The sequence below is a fragment of the Caretta caretta genome, chromosome 1, assembly GCF_965140235.1.
Source record: "Caretta caretta isolate rCarCar2 chromosome 1, rCarCar1.hap1, whole genome shotgun sequence".
NCBI lineage: Eukaryota > Metazoa > Chordata > Testudines > Cheloniidae > Caretta > Caretta caretta.
The window spans coordinates 47,768,735-47,790,711 of record NC_134206.1 but is presented as its reverse complement, the minus strand read 5'-3'; the positions used below and the strand labels follow the sequence as shown (position 1 = coordinate 47,790,711).

The 21,977-nt window shown below is 45.5% G+C and overlaps 1 protein-coding gene and 1 non-coding gene across 5 annotated transcripts in view; one reads left to right on the top strand and one right to left on the bottom strand.

The window, feature by feature from the left end:
• Positions 1–343: 343 nt before the first annotated feature.
• Positions 344–21,977, top strand: part of KATNAL1 (katanin catalytic subunit A1 like 1) — a 51,387-nt gene continuing 29,753 nt past the window's right edge. Inside the window, exons 1-4 of one of the 4 annotated variants that reach the window (XM_048846693.2) lie at positions 344–526; positions 6,628–7,315; positions 13,872–14,047; positions 18,634–18,794. In XM_048846693.2, the coding sequence (XP_048702650.1) occupies positions 13,886–14,047; positions 18,634–18,794 (323 nt within the window). In that variant the 5' untranslated portion in view covers positions 344–526; positions 6,628–7,315; positions 13,872–13,885. Of the gene's footprint in view, positions 527–1,157; positions 1,232–6,627; positions 7,316–13,871; positions 14,048–18,633; positions 18,795–21,977 lie in introns of those variants that run through there. The other 3 variants (XM_048846686.2, XM_048846699.2, XM_048846708.2) reach the window with 3 other exon arrangements.
• Positions 17,954–18,025, bottom strand: TRNAG-UCC (transfer RNA glycine (anticodon UCC)). The gene has a single exon. It is a non-coding gene; the product is annotated as a tRNA-Gly (tRNA).

Genomic DNA, 21,977 nt, shown 5'->3' with positions numbered 1-21,977 from the left:
GGGGGAGTCTGTGGGGGCGGGTAAGGCTGCTCCCCCGTGTGTGGCGGGCGGAGGTGGGGGGAGTCTGTGGGGGCGGGTAACGCTGCTCCCCCGTGTGTGGCGGGCGGAGGTGGGGGGAGTCTGTGGGGGCGGGTAAGGCTGCTCCCCGGGTGTGGCGGGCGGAGGTGGGGGGGTCTGTGGGGGCGGGTAACGCTGCCCCGTGGATGTGGTGGGCGGAGGTGGGGGGGGGGTCTGTGGGGGCTGCCCCCCCCCCCCGCACGGGTGTGGTGGAGGAAAGGGAAGGGGTCTGGGTTTCACCCACCCCACAGGGAGCCTAGCCCGCCCTCAGCCTCTCTCTGGGCGGGGGGGAGGCGGAGCAGCGGGCTACCCAGACACCAGGGCCGGGCGTCGCCCCTCGCCTCCATGGCAACGAGCCGCCGCCGCAGCTCGCAAGCCACGGGCTAACGGAGCCGGCAGGCTGCGCCTCCCCCCCCGCCCCCGCACGCGGGCACGCACCCAAGGGCAGAGGTGCAGGTGGCTCCACCAGGTGAGGGCAGGCTCTGACTGGGCGGTGCCTATCGCGGCTGCTGGGGCGGGGACGCGAAACAAACCCCGAGAGGGGCAGTGGCGCGAGCGGCGTTGGGCGACTGAACGTTCCTCTGTCCTGCCGGCCGCAGGGGGAGGGAGGTGCGGAGCCTCTGCCGCGAAGCAGGATGGGCGACGTAGTTCTTGGGCTCACGCGTTCTGTGACGCCCAGTAGAGGCGCGGGCGGGAGCGGACTACAGAGCCCAGCGCGCTGCGTGTAGCCGGGTGGGGGGCACAGCCTGGCTTTGCCCCGGCATCTGAGCCTTTGCGGGGGTCGGGGGTGATTTGTTGGGGGCCCGGAGGTGGGTGCGGCACCGGGGCCTGCGACAGCGCCGGCTGGGCCCCTGCTTGGGGCCGCTGCCGCAGACGGGGGCGGTATAACGGTGCTGAGGCTGCTCCCCCGCCCCACCGTCTGTCGCGGGATGGTGGGGCCTCCGCATCTCGGGCGGGGCCCTGCGAGCGGACAGACCAGCGCCCCAGAACCAGGCAGGGGGCTGGGAAACGCTCCCCTCGCCGGGGCTGGGGGAGGGGGCGCGTTGTGCGTGGGGGCTGGAGGGTGAGTGCTGGGGAGAGGAGGGGGAGCTGGCAGGGGCGGGCTGAGTGCTGCATAACGAGGATGGAGAAGTGGGGGTGGGGAGGCTGAGTGCTGCATAACGAGGATGGATAGGTAAGTGGGGGTGTAAGGGGGGGCTGAGTGCTGTACATTGAGGATGGAGAAGTGGGTGTGTAATGGGGTGGGGATGAGTGCTGTGTGAGGGGACATGGGGGAATGAAGGAGGTGTGTAAGGAGGGAGTGAGGGCTCTGGAGTGTCATCCAACAAATGATTTATTGTATGTTGTGCAATTCTAATGCACCTCTCAAACACTGACCCTGTTGCGTTAGCCGCTCTACGCATGCACACAGCCAGTTTTATTTTTTCATAGTTCCTTTTGTCTTTGAAATGCTCAGCTCTTCCATCCTGATTCCACAGCCTCCTCTCCCGAGGTTGCAGATTTAGCGTGTTCTGCAGCTTGTCCCTTTAGAAAAGACAGAAAACAAAGTTTCTGCTCCGAAGAGATTTAGCATACAAAAGTCTGTGTTCAATATAGTAATTGGAGATGGAACAAAATGTTAGGTCATGCTTCATCCTGTAGGGACTAGTGCAGGATTTTTCCTTACAGTCTATTCTTCGGTGGCTCGTGGCCTCTACTTTTAAAATGATGGACATTTGTTTCTAGTGGGGGAGGAAAAAACATTTCCTATCCTAGACACACCATATTTTGTGCATTTTACTCTAGTTGTAGCAGATGCACTGAGATTTTACTTGAGCCCCTGTGAGTGGTTTCTAAAGTGTCCAAAGAGGAAGGATTGATTGGTGAATTAGCATATGATTTAGCAGTCTAGTGATTTCTTTCCCAACCATTCCTAAGATATTCACAAATTGTAAACATTTATAATTTAATTACATTTGAAAAATTGCTATCTCTTGCTGTAAATGCAGTCAATACATTTAGTATGCTGCTCAGTTGGGAAAAGTTAAATATTTTCAACTTATTTATTTTATAGTACCCAAATGTGTGATACATCCTTCAGAGAAGAGGAAAAATGCTGTCCCTACCCAGAAGAGTTGGTGCTGGTCTACACTAGAAACTTAGATTGACTCAGCTATGTTACTCATTGGTGTGAAAAATCCATACCGCAGAGCAATGTAGTGAAGCTGACGTAAGTCCCATGTAGACAGCACTAGGTTGATGGAAGAATTCTTCTGTTGACCTAGCTATCACCTCTTGGGGAGGTGCATTACCTATGCTGATGGGAGAATCTCTCCCATTGGTATAGGTAGTTTCTACACTAACGTGCTGTAGCATTTCAACTGTAGACAAGCCCTTGACATGGCCTAAGAGTGGGTTGTATATATGTACAGCGCTGCAGTGGCACAGCTGGTGAGAGCATTCCTGTTGGCATAAAAAACCCACCTCCGTGAGCAGCATAAGCTATGTCGGCAGGAAAAACTCTCCCACTGACAGAGCGCTGTGCACATGAGTGCTTATGTCAGTGTCACTTATGTCGCTCGGGATGTGGAATATTCACACCCCAGGGTGATATAAATTTTGCTGACATCGGCTGTAGTGTAGACCATGGGCGGAAGGTGGACACCCCTTTTGGGGAGGCTAGCCCCCTAGCCCCGCCCCATGCAGCAGAGTCCTGAGCCACCCAGACCACCCCTCCTGCGTCTGGAGAAGCCCATCAGAACCCTAAGCCCCCACCCCAATCTCTGGAGGAGCCCTAGTGCCCTACCTGAGCCATGGTCCCCAGCAGCCCAAGCCACCCCTGGCCATGCTGGCCTGAGCCACCTCCGCGCCGGCAGGAGAATGAGAAAGGCGGCACACCTCCCCCAGCCACCCAGCGGAAGAATGGGAAGCTCTTTATATGCACCATGCAGGTTCCAGGGTGGCTGAGGAGGCGGTATCTGCTACTCAGCTTCCTGGGTTCATCAGTAATCTCTCTGGAGTCCAGAGAGATTACTGATTACGGGAAGCTGAATAGCAGATACAGCCTCCTCAGTTGCCCCGGAACCTGTGTGACGCATAATAAGTTAAAACTCTCAAATGGTGTCCTGTGGCAGCAGCTGTGCCAGGGAAGGCCTATTATACCCGCTGGCTGTGGTGTAAACATAGCTTTAGACATAACACCATCAGTAAGGATTACAGCAGTAGGGAGGGAGATAGCGTAAGGGAGAATGAGGGTTACAGCAAAAGCATAATGCAGCTATTTGCTATGAGATGTACACATCTTAGTGCTTTTCTTTTTTAATGGGAAAATAAAACAGGTCACATTAAAACCAATGAAAATAACGGACTCATTTATTGTAGACATTGCAGGAAAAGTGAGATTTTTTTTTTTTTGAGCGCAACTTAAATGAGGCGAGGGTAGTGCCTTGGCAGACAAGAACAGGGAAGGTGTTGCAGGTATAATGGGCAGCATGAAAAAAGGCAGAAAAGTGAATGAAAATGGGGTAAAGGCTGGTATCTTTTGCCTCTGTATTTTCTCAGCTGTGCTGCTCTTGGTAGTTAATGTTCCATTGAAAGCAAATGAAAAGTTAGGATTCTTGCTACTTGATGTTTATTTACAGTCACAGGACAAACTCATTCTACCTGGAACTTTTGGCATCAGTAAAGTTATTTATAATCAGCTGCTAGAAAATATATATGCTAGGCATATTCAAGTCAGACTTTCTAAGACTGGGAACCAAATGCTGCTTGCTTTACTCATACCCATAGTCCCACTGAAGTCAATTGAAATACTTAAATGAGAGTATGGCAAGAAAGATTTTGACCCTGGATGTATAGTTTAAATTTTAATGTCTGAGCACTGAGGGTATGGCTACACTTGCAGATGTAGAGCGCTTTGAGTTAAACCCACCTTCGGAGAGGACAGTAGGGAAAGCCCTGCAGTCTGTCCACACTGACAGCTGCAAGCGCACTGGCGTGGCCATATTTGCGGAACTTGCAGCAGCATTGGGAGCGGTGCATGATGGGCAGCTATCCCACAGAGCACCTCTTCCCATTCTGGGGCTGTGGCTTGTGGGAAGGGGGCGGAGGGTGCAGGGCATTCTGGGTCCTATCCCAACGCCCTGTGATGCATCAGTTCGCATCCCAGCGATCCCTGTGCTTCCGTCCACATTTGGTGCCATCTTTCAACGTTTTTTGTACTGCGCGCTCTGTCTTCTCTTTTGGTCTGCGGGAATGGAGCCCGAACTGCTGAGGAGTATGCTGATGAGTCTTGCCAGCACGTCACATTTGGCAGTCAAGTTATTCCTTATGATCCAAAGTGACAGTGAGGACTCCGATGATTATATCGACTTGAGTAACGCATATGACATGAGTTTGCTTGTGGCATTCATGGACATGCTCACCACGGAATGCTGCTTTTGGGCTCGGGAAACGAGTACTGAGTGGTGGGATCACATCGTCATGCAAGTCTGGGATGATGAGCAGTGGCTGTAGAATTTTCGGATGAGAAAAGCCACTCTCATGGGACTGTGTGAGGAGCTTGCCCCCACCCTACGGCACAAGGACATGAGATTGAAGCTGCCCTGATGGTGGAGAAGCCGGTGGCTATTGCAATCTGGAAGCTGGCAACTCCAGACAGCTACCAATTGGTTGCTAACCAGTTTGGAATGGGAAAGTCGACCATTGGAATCGTGTTGATGCAAGTTTGCAGGGCCATTAATCGCATCCTGCTCAGAAGAACCATGACTCTGGGTAACGTGCATGACATTGTGGTTGGCTTTGCACAAATGGGTTTCCCTAACTGCGGAGGAGCGATAGATGGCACACACATTCCAATTCTGGCACCAGCCCACGTAGCTTCAGAGTACGTTAATCGGAAGGGGTATTTCTCTATGGTTCTCCAGGCACTTGTGGATCACCATGGGTGTTTCATTGACATTAACGCAGGCTGGCCCGGAAAGGTGCATGACACACACATCTTTCAGAGCACCGGCCTGTTCAGGAGGCTGCAAGCTGGGACTTTTTTCCCAGACCAGAAGATCACTGTAGGGGAAGTCAAAATGCACACTGTGATCCTTGGAGACCCCGCTTAACCTTTAATGCAGTGGCTCATGAAACCCTATACAGGGAGCCTTGACAGCAGCAAGGAGTGGTTCAACAAGAGGCTGAGCCTGTGCAGAATGACTGTGGAGTGTGCTTTTGGCGTTTAAAGGGCCCCTGGTGCTCTCTGTGTGGGAAGCTGGACCTGGCCGATGACAGCATCCCCGCGGTTATATCCGAGTGCTGTACCCTCCATAACATTTGTGAAGGGAAGGGTGAATGATTCACTCAGACATGGAACTCAGGCTCAATACCTAGAGGCTGAATTTGAACAGCCAGAGAGCAGGGCTATTAGAGGGGCCCAGCGCAGGGCTGCAAGGATTAGGGATGCCTTGAGGGAGCAATTTGAGGCTGAAAGCCACCAGTAGTGTCTGGTGCCCTGCCTGGGAGTGAAGTGCAGTGGTTCCAATGTTAGTAGGAATCTGTGTTTGCTATGCTGACTTGCAGTGCCTGTTTCTTTCCTGGACTAAGGTATCTTTTACTTTATGCAATAATAAAGAACGTTTTCAAAGCCAAAAAATCCATTTATTGAAAAGAAAATAATTCATTGAAAAGAAACACAACTGCTTGGGAAACAGAAAGGGCAACAGGGTGGGGTGGGGAATGGTACAATCACAGATTTGCTTATGTCCTGTTATACTCAGCCTTCCTGTCTGGAGTGCTGTGCAATGAGTGCTGCACTTCAGGATGGCTGTACTGCATGGTGATGGGGTTTGAGTGCAGTGGGTAAGGGTCATAGTTTTCAGGGCTGGGTTGTGAAGCTACAGGTGTTGGAGGCAGCTGGTGGCTGTAAGAACCTGGATGTTGGGGAAAGTGGGTTGGAGGTGACATGGGGGCACAAGGGAAAGAGTTTTGGGACAAGGGCTGCAGGGGGGGTCGGGCATGGTAGTGCTTCGCCTGCATGGCTACGAGCATCTGGATTGAGTCTGCTTGGTGCTCCATTATGCTTATCAGCCAATCTGTGCTTTGCTGCTGGAGCACCGCACTTTTGTGCTAGTGATCCTCATTCTGCTGGCGGATCCTCCTTTTGCTGTCCCGCCACTCCTACACTTTTTGATTTTCATTACTTGAATGCTGCATTACTTCATGCAACATGTCTTCCTTGCTTCTACGTGGCCTCTTTCTGATTCTTTGGAGTCTTTCGGCCAGTGATAACATGGATGGCTGAGATCTCAAGGTTGCATTTGTAAAGGCAAAATGCAACACTTAACAGAGGCAGCATTGTTCATACCAGACAGAGCAATGATTCCCCTGTACTTCAGGGCAAGCCCAGTCTACACAATAGCATAATTTGCCCGTCCCAACGCGAGTGCACATAACCTACAGGATCCCCAAAATGGTGAGTAAGCACAGGGTCAAGCTTGACTGATTGTTTCATGGCTGAACTGTCCTCTGGGTTTCTGTGTCTTGGGGAGAGTCAACAGCGGCAGGGGGCCCCTATACTGAACATTGTCCCCACATTTTCCACAGGAGTTCATCCTGAAGAAATCTTGCTGCTGAGGGTGACCTGGGAAGCAAGGGAGGGTCTTCTACTGCAATGCGGATTCCACCCTGGCCCATATGCAGCCTGCCTGTGTGCAGCAATGGTCCCCTCACCCCTCACGGCACAGTGTCGCAGACAAGTTAGCCTTACTGGGACCAGGAACACAGTGGCTCTCCCGAGAAACCTGCGCAAGCGCATTGCCCAATTTCTGGATGAGACCTCTGAAGAGATCACTGAGACCAATTACCACGATTTGAGAGAGCACATCAATGACCTATTTCGCATCTTAGGCATGCATGCAGCCCTAACCATCCTCACCCCAAGAGCCTCCACCGAATAACTTCCTTCCCAAAATAAAAGCCGCTTACTGGGAATTTCCTCAGATGTTTGTCCTTCCCCAAGCACCGGCCCCCACGACTGGCTACCTTCCTCCTGGCTTGAGAACAGCTCCTGGCTGCATGCATCTAAGGATTCTGGGGTGTTTTCCTCCATCTCGGCACCCTTGCTCCCACTTTGCTGCTCCTCCTCCTGCCTTGTTGGACTGGGCTCTGAAGTGTCCATGGTGGTACTCTGAGTGGAGATGGGGTCGCCCCCAAGTATCACGTCCAGCTCTTTGTAGAAACAGCAGGTTGCAGGGGCAGAACCGGAGCGGCTGTTTGCCTTGGGGGGTTTGCGGTAGGCATTCCACAGCTCCTTCACTTTATTCCTGCACTGCAGTGCGTCCCAGTCATGGCCCCTTTCCATCATGTCCCTTGATATCTGCCCAAAGGTATCATAATTCCTATGGCTGGAGCGCAGCTGGGACTGGACAGCTTCCTCCCCCCAGCCATTGATGAGGTCCAGCACCTCGCCATTGCTCCATACTGGGGATTGCCTGGCACGTGGAGTCATGGTCACCTGGAAAGATTCGCTGAGAGCACTCCACACCTGGGTGGGCAAACAGGAAGGGTATTTTCAAAATTCCCAGAGAATTTAAAGGGCGGGTTTGATGGTTGGTCATCTCAGGGCAGGGCAGTAGAGTTCAAAGTGATGACCAGAGTGGCTAGAACAGGCATTGTGGGACACTTCTGGAGGCCGATCAGAGCACACTAACAGACCAGGGCGTCCACACTCGCACTGCGGCGCTCCAGCAGGGGTGCACAAAACGTTATTCCACTCACCGAGGTGGAGTACCAGGAGCGCTTTAGCCGCGAAGTCAGAGCACTCTACGTGCCTTGCCAGTGTGGACGGGTAGTGAGCTAGTGCGCCTGGGGCTCCTTTAATGTGCTGTAACTCGCAAGTGTACCCTAGCCCTAACTTATTTTACATTTCATGCTGTGGGATAAACATTTCAATGTAGATCCATCCATTATTAACAATGGTTTATCATTTCAAAAATATACGTCTTGCAGTAACAAGAACCATAATTTCTTCAGAAGATACAAATACAAATAAGATACAAATTCACTGAAGTTTCTGAGATAAAAAGACCAAAATTACACTGGGATTCAAATTTAAGAAATATTCTAAGTATCTGTTTAATCTTTTCTCATCCCCTCAAATTTATATTTTCAATCAATGACATTGCATTGCTTCTTATTATTTAAAGTAATATTTGTTCATAGTAGTGCAAACAATGCATGCCATTTCCAAACATTCAAGAAGGAATGGCAGGTACTCCAAGGAATGCACAATCTAAGGCTGGGAAGACAAGTGGGCAGAAGTTAGGGCAAGGTGGATCAATAACAGGCCTTGTATATGCAGGTCAATTTGATTATACAAATATGAGGTCATCTTCAACATAACTAATTGTCACTCAAAAGAGTCACCTTTTTAAAAATTGAGATATCGAAAGATTTGAAACCTGCTACACCAATAATAGAGAACTTGTCTCTGGTGTCTACTTGTCTCAACCAGGGGTTCTCAAACTTAATTGCACGGCATCCCCCTTCTGAAAACAAAAATTATTACACAACCCCAGGTGGTGAGGGGGACAGAAGCCTGAGCCTGCCCTAGTCCCGCTGTCCTGCGTCAGAGGGCGAAAGCCCAAGCACCAGTGCCCTGGATGGGGGGAGTCAAAGCCAAAGCCCAAGGGCTTCAGCCTGAGGCAGGGGGCCTGCAACCTGAGCCCTGCTGTCCAGGGCTGAAGCCCTCGGATTTTGGCCCTGGGCCCAGCAAGTCTAAGCCAATTCTGGCGACTCCATTAAAATGGGATCACGACCCACTCTGGGGTCCTGACCCATAGTTTGAGAACCGCTGGTTTAAACCATTATTATCTGAGTAGATAAATATCTTTAGCTTGTTCATAATCATAAGAAGACAATTAGTTTGATTCCTACAGAAGTACAGTTTAAACGGGGAAAAGTACTGAGGCCTAAATTAAAGTAGTAGTATACATTCTGATCTTTGTGGCCCCGGTTTACAAACACGTATGAGAGAAACTTAACATTAATTTAGGGGGAACCACTCATATGCCTTAAGTTACTAATGAGCTTAAGGATCTGCTTGATTTAGCCTAAAGTCAGTTAAAATCCTTTATTGAGGGTTGTACTGGAAACAACTTTGAGATTTGAAGGAGGGACTAAAACTGGCAGTCCCGTCAAGAAATAGCAGAGCAATCTGTAGGTTTCAGAGTAACAGCCGTGTTAGTCTGTATTCGCAAAAAGAAAAGGAGTACTTGTGGCACCTTAGAGACTAACCAATTTATTTGAGCATAAGCTTTTGTGAGCTACAGCTCACTTCATCGGATGCGTACTGTGGAAACTGCAGAAGACATTATATACACAGAGACCATGAAACAGTACCTCCTCCCACCCCACTCTCCTGCTGGTAATAGCCCATCCAAAGTGACCACTCTCTTTACAGTGTGTATGAAAATCAAGGTGGGCCATTTCCAGCACAAATCCAGGTTTTCTCACCCCCCCACCCCCATACACACACAAACTCGCTCTTCTGCTGGTAATAGTTCATCCAAAGTGACGACTCTCCCTACAATGTGCATGATAATTAAGGTGGGCCATTTCCAGCACAAATCCAGGTTTTCTCACCCCCCCTCCCCACAAACTGTGCAATCTGTAATTCCTCTTTGTCAAGTACTTCAGAAAACCCTAGTACATAAGCATTAATGTGTTAGGTTAATTCATCAGAATTTTAATTTTTCCATTCCGTAATAGCACGCTATCTCTAATTATAACATTGATCAACTGCTTAGTGCTTTCTTCTTTAGTTTTGACTACCATTAACTTCTGAAATTTTTTTAAGATTCTGTTTTTGTTCGCAATTCAGGCAATTCAAATTTGTCCTCAAAAGAATTGAAACAAATCTCTTTTCAGAGGCAAGTGTTGATGCTACAGGCCTAGTACCTGGTGTCCCCTCTCCAAATATACTTGTAACATTTCAAAATGGATTTCACTTCATTACAGTCTGAAGACTGAAATGCAAGGAAAAAACAACTTGTTGCTTAATTTTTTCAGAGCTTCCCTTGTGTACTTTTAGGCCTGAAGTGAGGAAGGCATCCCTGTTGAGGACCACAATTAAGCACAAGCTCAGATCCTGAAGTCAATTGAAATGTAATCACATGCTTAAAATTAAGCCTTATTTTTTAAAGACCCTGGCTGTGCTGCATTAGCCTTACGATAGCTCGTGTTTGTAGAGGATTTATAGTTATTTTATTTTTTCCTTTTATTTTTCAGGAGAAGGTGGATTTTTGTTTTCTGAATTGTTTTCTTTGTTATTTCTCTATGATCCAGTTTAGTTGATTTTAGTTGATTTTGCTTTTTCCATAATTGTGAGGACCACTTATTTATTTTATATATTTTGCTTAGTTTTATTTCTGTGTTCTACATGGGGTTCTCAACTTTTTTCTTTCTGAGGCCCCCGAACATGCTATTAAAAACTCCACAGCCCACATGTGCTGCCACAACTGTTTTTCTGCATATAAAAGCCAGGGTTGGCATTATGGGGTAGCAAGCAGGGCAATTGCCCGTGACCACACGCCACGGGGGGCCCCAGGAAGCTAATTTGCTCAGGTTTGGGCCTCAGCCTTGCCACAGCGGGGCTCCGGCTTCAGCTTTTTGCCCTTCATCCCTGCTTAGCAGACCCCCTGTAACCTACTCGCAGCCTCTCTTCCCCTCATCATCATGTGGCTCTTTCCTACACTAGAGTAAAACAGCTTCCCATCACGTCAAGACATCCTTAGAAATGTCTTAGTTCACGGAACATTGGGAAGAGGAACCATTTACAGACATTAGTGTCAATATAGCTGCTACAGATGGGCCCTAAGTTTGCTTGTTAAAAATCCTGCACTCGCTAGGCTAAACAGGTCACAAGGGATATCAATCTTCATTCTTTGGCACATAAGCTGAACTGATCCCTAACTGGGGTCAGGAAAGAATTTTTCTCTTCTGTGGCATACAGTTCACAACTCATCAAGTACAGCTAGTATAAAAGGCTTTTTAGCCTTCTCTGGAGGATCATCATTATATTGGCTACTACCAGGGGACAGGTGTAGGCAAAGCTGGTAGCACTATCTTTTAAGATGGCCCAATATTTCCCATTATGAGATCTGGTTTTTAGCTGCTTATTACTTGCCAAACTTAAATCATTCGGGATGAAATTCTATATGCTAGGTGTTTGGTTCAGACTGTTTTTTTAAATTTCAACCAAAACAATTCAGCCATATCCGAGAACAAGGTTAGGGAAAAATGTATTTTACCCATGTTAAAAAATTCTGATGACCTTTTCTTTGAACAGCTCTGGTACCCCCAAGCTTTGAAGCAAAGACTTGAAATTGGGTAGGGAGTTGGCTTCTTAGAGCTTCCAATACGGAACTGGTTTCCAGCCATTAGAAGTTCCAGTCTTCAGGCATATCCAGTTCCAGTTCCAAGAGAGGGTCTCAGAAACCCAAAGGTAGCTTCGGAAGCCACACCAAATCCACTTTCCTTGGTGTCAGGAGATGGAGAAAAGAGGAATACAATGGCACCATTGCTCCATGCAGTCCTGTTCCTGAGGATCAGGCAGGCAATTGGCAATGAAAATTAAGGTGGAATTGTCTGGTGCTAAGGTAGGAGGTTCTTGTTATCAGAAGCCCATCTCCTTGGTTCTAAGGAGTAGGTCCATCTTATCTAGTTCTGATGGAAAGATTGTCTATTCTCCCCAGTTTCAGTCCTGGAGAGGCTACAGTTTTCATTTCAGGCTTCATTATCTGTTTTGCTGAGCAGAAATCCCACAATGCTCCACTTGCTAGGGTGACGTTAAAGATTCCCTTGGAACTGAGAATTTGGAGCTGAAGTTTCCTTATTGTTGCTTTGGTGCCATTGGAATAGAATGAGAGGTTCATTCTAGGGTCATTTAGTTCCTTTTGCCTCAAACTAGACCTTTCTTGGTTTCATCATCGGCACTGAGTATTTCAGTATATCCCTCTCGGTTGAGGTTTTGAACCCCACCTTCTGCCCAAGGGCTATTTTGCACATTTATCTGCCATGGGCCAACTGGCCTTCCTGGAGATCATAGTCTTGGAGGATAGGAATGGCAGTCACTTTTTAATCTTCCCCTTAGTATACCAACCTGCCAAACCCCTGTACTACCTCCTTCACTGAGATATGATTCAGATTCCACAGCTGAGGAAGAGAGTGTTGGCCATACTCCATACGACTGATGTTTCTCCAGAGGATGTTATGATAGACATTATCAGTATTATGGAAGATATAAAATCTTCCAAGACCTGCTCATCAGGACCGTGGACGCATTGGTCTTTGAGTTATCTACTATTCAAGAAAAGTCTCACAAATTGTTGGATAGTCTGGAAATGAGTTAGACAGAGGGGTTGTACTAATAATGGCCTCATGGATCCTACCAAAAATTTCTGGATGACACCAGCCTCCATCTCACCAAGTTCTCAGAAACTTTTCAAAGGGCTCCAAGCTTTGGGTTCACCCCAGTGATGTAGATCTGTTTTGACAATCTTTTTGAAGACATCCAGCGGCAGGGGAGTAACCTTGTTTTATGATTCAAGTAAAAGCAACATTCCTGGGACAAAGTGTGTCCAAGCTTTCAACACCACTGCCCATGTCATGTCCTATGATTTCAGAGAAGACTTGAGTTTCTATTGCTGTCAATTTGGCACGTTTCATGAGCATTGCAATTCATATTTGAAGAAAACCCAAAAAAGCTGACAAACATTTGCCTCATCAGACCTTGTTAGATACAATATGCAAATTAAAAGAAATTGGATAGTATACAGAAGTACATTTGTCTTTATAGTGCATGGAATGTAACTGAGCTCTTTAGACATAGAGTAGCTGGGAACTACTGGGTTAGAGATATCTTCAGGGCAACTGCTACTGAGAAGAAAATATTTTTAAAAGAGAGGAAGGATAGTCTCGTGGTTAAGGCGCATTCATATGGGAGTTGAGAGCTGAGGTAAATTCTTGACTCTGCCTCTGTTCCCAATCTTCTGCTTGCATGGCCTTTCCCTTTCTCCTGTCCTTTCCCTGTCTTGTATATTTAAAATGTAACCTGGTTAAGATGAGGTCTTTTGAAAGTTCCTAACCCAGTGGGCCCTTAATGTTGATTGGATCTCCAAATCACTCATGTAATACAAATAATATCATAAATGTAAAGCCTCATGTGATATATGATTCATGGGTAGCTGGTTGCTAATATATGTTGTGGTGTTACATAAATTAAAGCCTGATTCTGTCCACAAACACTTCGTTTGCAGTGAGATGGAGTGTAAACGTATCCTGCACTAGCCTGCCATGAACCAAGCGTCTATGATGTGGACCCTGTTGCCGTGCACTAAAAGTTCCCTACTGCGCTTTGACTCGCTTTGAAACTGGAATGGATTAAAGCATACTAGTGAATTGTTAGTGTAAGGCAGCATGGTTCACACAGGCACTTACCCTGCACTAGCCTGCTGTGTGCTATGTTTACACCCTAGCTTGCTGTAAACTGAGTATTGATGATAAGAGGGATCAGCATGGGTGCTGCAGTCCACTGGCATACAGTGATTTAACAGGCTCAGGGCAGAGGAAAAATACATAAGCTTTACCAGTCATCTGGGACAACTGTGGTTTTTTTTGTCAATAATCAGTATAATAAGGAGGTACTATAATAATCTGTACATCTAAATGGTAAAATGGATGTAAAACAGCCATGCAAGGAATAGCAAAACAAAAACTGCCTAATGATTTTCTGAATCATTATATAGCCTGTACGAGTTTTCGTCTTATGATTAAATGTTATGTTTTAGGTTTGTGAGAGACGATGAATTTGGCTGAGATTTGTGATAATGCCAAAAAAGGGAGAGAATATGCGCTTCTTGGGAACTACGACTCCTCTATGGTATATTACCAAGGTGTCATCCAGCAGATTCAGAGACACTGTCAATCAATCAGAGACCCAGCAGTTAAGGGCAAATGGCAACAGGTATGATGAAGTGGTATTGCATTGTATGTGGTAAATTTGGAAAGAAATACTGCATTGCACAAGCTTTTAAAATTTAGCCCAAGTATATATTGGTTAAATGGAAGTTCAGGATATTTATGTGGCAATATTTCTTGTGACATAGTTAGAAGGGATTCTTTAGTTCTAATTGAATCAATTTTCTTGTCTTCACTGGACTAATTGTGTGTGACTGCCTATTTTGGAAATACTATTATGTTAATGATTTCCTTTTGCTGTCTCATCTTTCATCCAACTAATATGCAGTAAGCTATGATGTGAGGAAATGGGCTTGTATCATTAAAAAGATCAATATAGTTGCAGTTATCTAAAACGTTATCTGCAGATTTAGATAGTACTCTTAGGCCCTGATCTCACAATCACTTGGGCATGTGCTCAACTTTATTTGCATGAGGAGTACTGTTGAAGTCAGTGGGAGTAATCCTGGGCTGAAAGTTAAGCACTTACATAAGCACTTCAGCTTTAATGACCTATTCTGGCCACATTCAAGTAAATGGCAAAATTCCTATTGATTGCAGTGATGGAAGGATTGGACCTTTTAAATCATTTTGAAAACTGATCAGCTTGTCTTCAGCCTTCGTCCTGGATTCACTCCGTTATACAAAAAGTGTTTTCTAACATCAACAAATTAATCTTTGGAGGATATGTGTACAAAGTGTATTCATAGTACAGATTCTTATTGTATAAAATTTATTTTGAATGGGAGGCAATATGTCTTGTGCACGTTTTTCTTTTTTAACTTTAACTAAGGAGATAATCTCAGGTAAGTATTTTAAATTTTAATTTTTGCCTGTTTACAGTAGTATCACGTACAAACATAAACCTGTATTGTCACCCTACTTTGTCCATTTTGCCTTGATAAACAGATTTTTTTTGTGTGTTTGAATGGAACTGAAGTTAACATAGAACATTTTGTCTACAACAACTTTAATTTAAACAGTGCCTTATATTTTGCCAAAATGTGTCTGACATCAGTATCAATCTAATTATATGTGTTTGTTTAAAACCTGCACAGCACATAACACTGGATCAAGCTCTATCCTTGGTTGCCTGCAAGGGGGCTCCTACTAAAGCCATGATACCAGCATGCCCAGATCCAAGGACAGAATTTGTCCCATTTGGACATGTATTTTAATAGATTTTAATTTGGAATGTATTTTAATAGATTCCACAAAAATAGGCAGTTTTTCTGCCCACCCCTCCCCGCCTCCACATGTAGCCTGTTAACTTGTTTTTTTTTTTAAAGTGATATTTGAAATCCAAGAGATTTACGCTGTAAGAATTTATCCAAACCCAGACTGACATATGTGAGTTAATGGACTGCAGGATCCAACACTAATATTGTTACACTGTGGAGCTAACGCAAATGTTTTGGCCTAAAAACTGTGACATTATCCCTCAAAGATTTCACATCTGTTGTTAATATTGTGTTTAAGTATTGAATCCATGATTTATGCATTTCAGCCCTTTTGTATGTTTTCCTTGCTGTTGGATTTATCTGCCTTGGAATCTAAGGCGACACCTGCTTATAGCATTAAGTCATGCAGCACACTGTCTGCTGCTTATCTGTTTCTACTGCTATGCCAGTCTGCTTCTTCCACCTCTGCACTAACTAAGATCAGTAGGTTGGGAGCAGTTTACCTCCCATTAGCACTACAGATTCGTTCTCACTCTTTCCATCGCTGCTAGAAGTTGACCCACAAATACTAAATATCATACTATTCATAGGTCTTTACATTGGGGCTATGAAAGGTCTTGGCACTTACTAAGGTTTGTCAAACTGCCACATTAACTTGACATTTCTAATACTTGGATTTCAAATTCAAATTAATTTAGTGCATTAAAGAAAAGGATTTCCTTGATTTCAGTGGGAGTTGGATCAGGCCAGGAGTCAACAGATAGTAGATTAACAAGTATGAGACAGATAATTCCTTAAAATGTATTTGAATGGTGCTAGTTATCTACTATAGTCTCTGACCAGTAGAAAATGGAAGTTGCAAACATACAATGCAAGTGAATAACTTCACAGTCAGACTTCCATTATAACAGTAAGAAAACGTGGCTGAAGTAATTTCTTTTATTGGACCAACTTCTGTTGGTGAAAGACATAGGCACCGACTCCATGGGTGCTCCGGGGCTGGAGCACCCACAGGAAAAAAATTGTGGGTGCTTAGTACCCACCGGCAGCCCCCCTATCAACGGGCTCTCCCTCCCACCAGCGCCTTCTGCCCGCTGGTGGGTACCCCGATCAGCATCTCCCCCTCCCTCCCTCCCAGTGTCTACCATTTGCTGTGGATCAGATATTTCGCAGCGTGAGGAGGCGCTGGGGGTGAGGGGGAGGAGTGAAGGCGCAGTGTGTTTGGGGAGGGGGTGGGAAGAGACGGGGTGGGGCACTAGGAGAAGGGGTGGAGTGGGGGCAGAGACAGGGGGAGCACCCCCTGGCAGATTAGAAACTCAGTGCCTATGGTGAAAGAAACCAGCTTTTGACCTCCACAGAGTTCTTCTTCATGTCAGCTTGTCTCTTTCACGAACAGAAGTTGGTCCAATAAAAGATATTTCCTCACTCGCCTTCATTCTCTCATATCCTGGGGCAAACATGGCAACAATAACACTGAAAACAAATTATAAAGGTAAGTCATGTTCCCAGTTTCTTCTGTTGCTTTAGTTGTCTTCTTAACCTAGGCTACCTTTATTGCCTCTCTTTCATATCTGTATTACTGAAAACATTTCCTGATGCTATGGATGTATTGTGACTGTTCAGCTCTACAAGTGAACATCTCTGTCAAGTTTTGAACAATATCAGGGCATGGATCTCGCAGCCCGTACTCTCAAGATTCCATTGAAGTGTAATAGGAGTAGCCACATGTTTGAGAGCTGCTGGATTGGACCGTGTGATGGGTTGGATCACAGAAACCGCCTTGGGGCTGGCAACTGATGTGCCAAGACTACTTCTGCCCCTGCTTTCCCTGCCCTCCCAGCTTGGGACTTCAGTGCCCTGCCTGGTTTGAGCCAGACCTGCTAGCGTGCTGCAAACCCAGACCCAGGTCTGAACCACGTCCCCTAACAGCTGTGGGCTTAAACTGAAAGCAGCTTAAGAAGTGTTCCTGTCTTTAACACTCAGATGCCCAACTCCCAATGGGGTCCAAACCCCAAATAAATCCGTTTTACCCTGTATAAAGCTTATACAGGGTAAACTCATAAATTGTTTGCCCTCTATAACACTGATAGAGAGATATGCACAGCAGTTTGCCCCTCCAGGTATTAATATATACTCTGGGTTAATTAATAAGTAAAAAGTGATTTTTATTAAATACAGAAAGTAGGATTTAAGTGGTTCCAAGTAATAGCAGACAGAACAAAGTGAATTACCAAGCAAAATAAAATAGAACATGCAAGTCTATGTCTAATACAGTAAGAAAACTGAATACAGATAAAAACCTCACCCTTAGAGGAATTCCGGTAAGCTTCCTTTTACAGACTAGTCTCTGGGTCCAGCAATCACTCACACCCCCTGTAGTTACTGTCCTTTGTTCCAGTTTCCTTCAGGTATCCTTGGGGGTGGAGAAGCTATCTCTTTAGCCCGCTGAAGACAAAATGGAGGGGTCTCCCAGGGGTTTAAATAGACTTTCTCTTGTGGGTGGAGACCCCCTCCTCTCTCCTATGCAAAGTCATAGAATCATAGATCATAGAATCATAGAAAATCAGGGTTGGAAGGGACCTCAGGAGGTCATCTAGTCCAACCCCCTGCTCAAAGCAGGACCAATCCCCAATTTTTGCCCCAAATGGCCCCCTCAAGGATTGAACTCACAACCCTGGGTTTAGCAGGCCAATGCTCAAACCACTGAGCTATCCCTCCCCCCAAAACATATTTGCATTGGCCGGGAATCGACCCCGGGTCAACTGCTTGGAAGGCAGCTATGCTCACCACTATACCACCAATGCATCTGGCTAAGTCTAGCTCCAAGATGGAGTTTTGGAGTCACATGGGCAAGTCACATGTCCATGCATGACTCAGTTTTTACAGGCAGAAGCCATTGTCCACATGCTACCTTGGACATCCTTATGTAGACTTCTTATGTGGATTGGAGCCTTCCAAGATCCATTGTGCATTAAGTGCTTCTTGATTGGGCACTTAACTTGCAAATTCCTTTCTAAAGAAGCTGACCAAATGCTTTACTAAGGCTATTCTAAAAATCAAGCAAGTACACAGCCAATATTCATAACTTCGAATACAAGAATGACACATGCATTACAAATAGGATGAATATATTCAGTAGATCATAACATTTACAGAGAATTGTTACATGGCATAGGTAGAATAAAACATATTCCAGTTATGTCATATATACATTCATAAGCATATTTCCATAAAGCCTTATGGGGGTGCACCGTCACAGACTGTTAGTTTTTTGTAAATGTTAATTTATTCCACGGGAGTGAACATTTTCTAAACCTTTTTTTCTGTTTGTAAATTGAGATTGTATATAAAAAATAAGACCTGTGCAAAAATTAAAACAAGTTTTTTCTGAAATCACTTGTTTATTTTGAAGGTCCGGCAAGAATTACTGGAGGAATATGAGCAAGTAAAGAGTATTGTCAACACGTTAGAGAGTTTTAAAATAGACAAACCTCCAGATATTCCTGTATCCTATCAAGATGAGCCATTTAGGGATCCTGCTGTTTGGCCACCTCCAGTTCCCGCTGAGCACAGGTAACTGGAAAGCACTATGGGATAGTTCAAACTTTAACTCCACCCTTGAACATTAATCCCTCTTAGCAGTGGACAAATTGATTTTTCAAGAGTCTGTTGCTACCTAAAAAGAATGATGCAGTTCAAATGTGGGGGTGATTTTTGAGGAATTGGATGTGTGTGAACGGTGGAAGAGGAAGTGTGTTTGGGTATTATGGTGTGGTAAAGCCTATGTATGGAGGTTGGGCATGATGTTAATGTTTCCATAACTGATTTTATTGACTTTTGATGATTAGTTGCTAAGAAATTCTCTTGAACAACTGTAACTCTCTAACAAAATTCTTTGTTTATTATAAATGCCTTGGAATCATAAAAATTACAGCTAGAAAAGACCTATTAAATCAGCCAGTCCAGATCCCTGACCTTGTAGAATGGGTTATTCGCTAGTCTGAACAGTGACTGTTTTTGAGGTCAGTAATTGTTCAGGTATGGCCTAAGGTACATAATATGTTGCCTGAAGCCAAAAGCTTCAGGCATTGCTTTAGTACTGAAGGAAGTCTGCAGACAAGGTGATGCTTTGCACAGCTAGGGCCTGATCCAAAGCCCACTGCAGTCCATAGAAATACTTCCATTGAATTCATTGGGCTTTATAACAGGCCCCTAATGTAGGTCTCTAGTCTAACTTTTTACAACATAAAAGTGTTACACATTGTAGTTAAGGGGGTCTCTGAAAATAGTTGAGTTGCCCATTTTGTTGTTTGAAAGAGTGGTCAGTTGTCTGATTTTTGATTTTTAATTTTTTTTTAAATAAACTATTTTCATGAAGTCCTAAAGGCTTTCATATCAGGTCATAGGAGGCTTTTTCTGCCAGTTGGAATTGAGGGACACAATAGAAAAAAGTAAAGCATCTATATTAGTTTTTGATGTCTCAAATGCCTTTCATCTGGAAGGATCCTGCTCAGCAGAACTGGAATACAAGCACCTGTGGGATGGTGTGACGGAGTAGGGAGTGGGGTGGATTGACCTGGGAATGTTGTGTGGGAGTTTTACTGGGACTGTCTGCATTGGTGATGGGGATATCAGGGTGTGACTTCACTTGAGGGACGATACCTGAGCATGTAACCTGAGCCCAGGATGGGGATTGGGGCCAGGTGACACCTTTGCCTGGGAAACTGGACAAAGGCTGGAGGAGGAGCTGGGGGGAGGCTCGGTGAGACTGCTGGAGGGGGTTTTTCAGTTGGGAGTTGACTGGGGAAATGGAGGGAGCCCCAGGGTTGGGATCTAAGCTCCCTGTTCCCCAGATGGACCTGACTGAGGGGGTCCTGTTGTGTGTACCTACAAGCTCTGATTTGGACTGTGTTCCTGTCATCTAATAAACCTTCTGTTTTACTGGCTGGCTGAGAGTCACGGTGAATCGCAGGAAGTGGGGGGTACAGGGCCCTGAGTCCCCCACAGATGGACAACAACAAAAAGGAGGAAGGGACTGGCCTGTTCAAAGTGCTCTTGGGATATTTATCATCTTGCAAGATATCACTGAATGATGTAGAGCTGAGTTAGTACAATTGGGAATTTTCTACACGATTTAGGAAAGCTAGTGACTGTATTTGGTAGTAATTGGAAGCCGTTACTAACCAAAGGCTATTTTGTAGTCTATATGAAATGTGTTTGGTTTTCTTAGTGCATTACCTAGTGGACAGGGGCCTGATTCTTCATTGCTTTGCACCATGTGTAGTATTTACCCCCTGTTCAAAGTGGGTGTAAAACATTACCATAGCTTGCTGCTTCAATTTCCCCCATCTCTACCTTATTACACTGTTGTGAGTGTCAAGCTATTGCAGTGACTCCAGACCATGAGTACCAACCTCAGGGCAGACTATTAAGAACCAGGGCACTAGACCCAAATTGATTGTGAATTCTATACTTGGATTTCACCAACCAGTTATCAAGTGGTAAGGCAATTCCCATCTTTTCATGTATTTATACCTGCTCCTGTATTTTCCACTCTATGCATCTGATTAAGTGGGTTCTAGCCCACAAAAGCTTATGCCCAAATAAATTTGTTAGTCTCTAAGGTGCCACAAGGACTCCTCGTTGTTTTTGCTGATACAGACTGACACGGCAACCACGCTGAAACCTGTCAACAATATTCAGGTTACTCCCAGTCCAAAGGACTAGTCATGTACCCAAGGTCAGTTGCACCTTAGATCTCATGCCAGAGACAATGCTTGTAACCAATCCTATAATAAATTATATACAGATTTATTAAAATATGAAAGGAAATAAGAGTTACTTACAAGGTTAAAGCAAATAAACAGATACACACAGATGAGTTGCAATCTTAAATTTCAAAAAGTAACAGAAGTTTCTATAATAAACAAGCTCTATATGTTTTATAGGGCTAATCCAGGCTAAGCAGCTGTGGGGACCTCTCACTTATGCCTAGAAAACCTCTCTCTATAGAGTCCAAGCAGCATAGATCTCCAGTTCCTTCTTATTAGGAGTTTTTATCTCCCTCATCCCTTGTTCTCTGAGCTGCAGACTCAGCTGAGGGGGGGAATCCACTTGCATGACTCATCTTCATGTGGGGAAGGGCAAAACAAATTTACGTTGTCCTCTTTAATGTCCCACAATAGTCCATCTGGTGTCACTGGACCTTCCGTGTTGGACAGGACATAACACCTTCTGTGGGAGACCACCATTTCACACTAGTTAATAAAAAGAAAAGGAGTACTTGTGGCACCTTAGAGACTAACCAATTTATTTGAGCATGAGCTTTCGTGAGCCACAGCTCACTTCATCAGATGTATACCGTGGAAACTGCAGCAGACTTTATATACACACAGAGAATATGAAACAATACCTCCTCCCACCCCACTGTCCTGCTGGTAATAGCTTATCTAAAGTGATCAACAGGTGGGCCATTTCCAGCACAAATCCAGGTTTTCTCACCCTCCACCCCCCCCACACAAATTCACTCTCCTGCTGGTGCTAGCCCATCCAAAGTGACAACTCTTTACATAATCAAGTCGGGCTATTTCCTGCATAGATCCAGGTTTTCTCACATCCCCCCCACCCCCATACACACACAAAACTCACTCTCCTGCTGGTAATAGCTCATCTAAACTGACCACTCTCCAAGTTTAAATCCAAGTTAAACCAGAACATCGGGGGGGGGGGGTAGGAAAAAACAAGAGGAAACAGGCT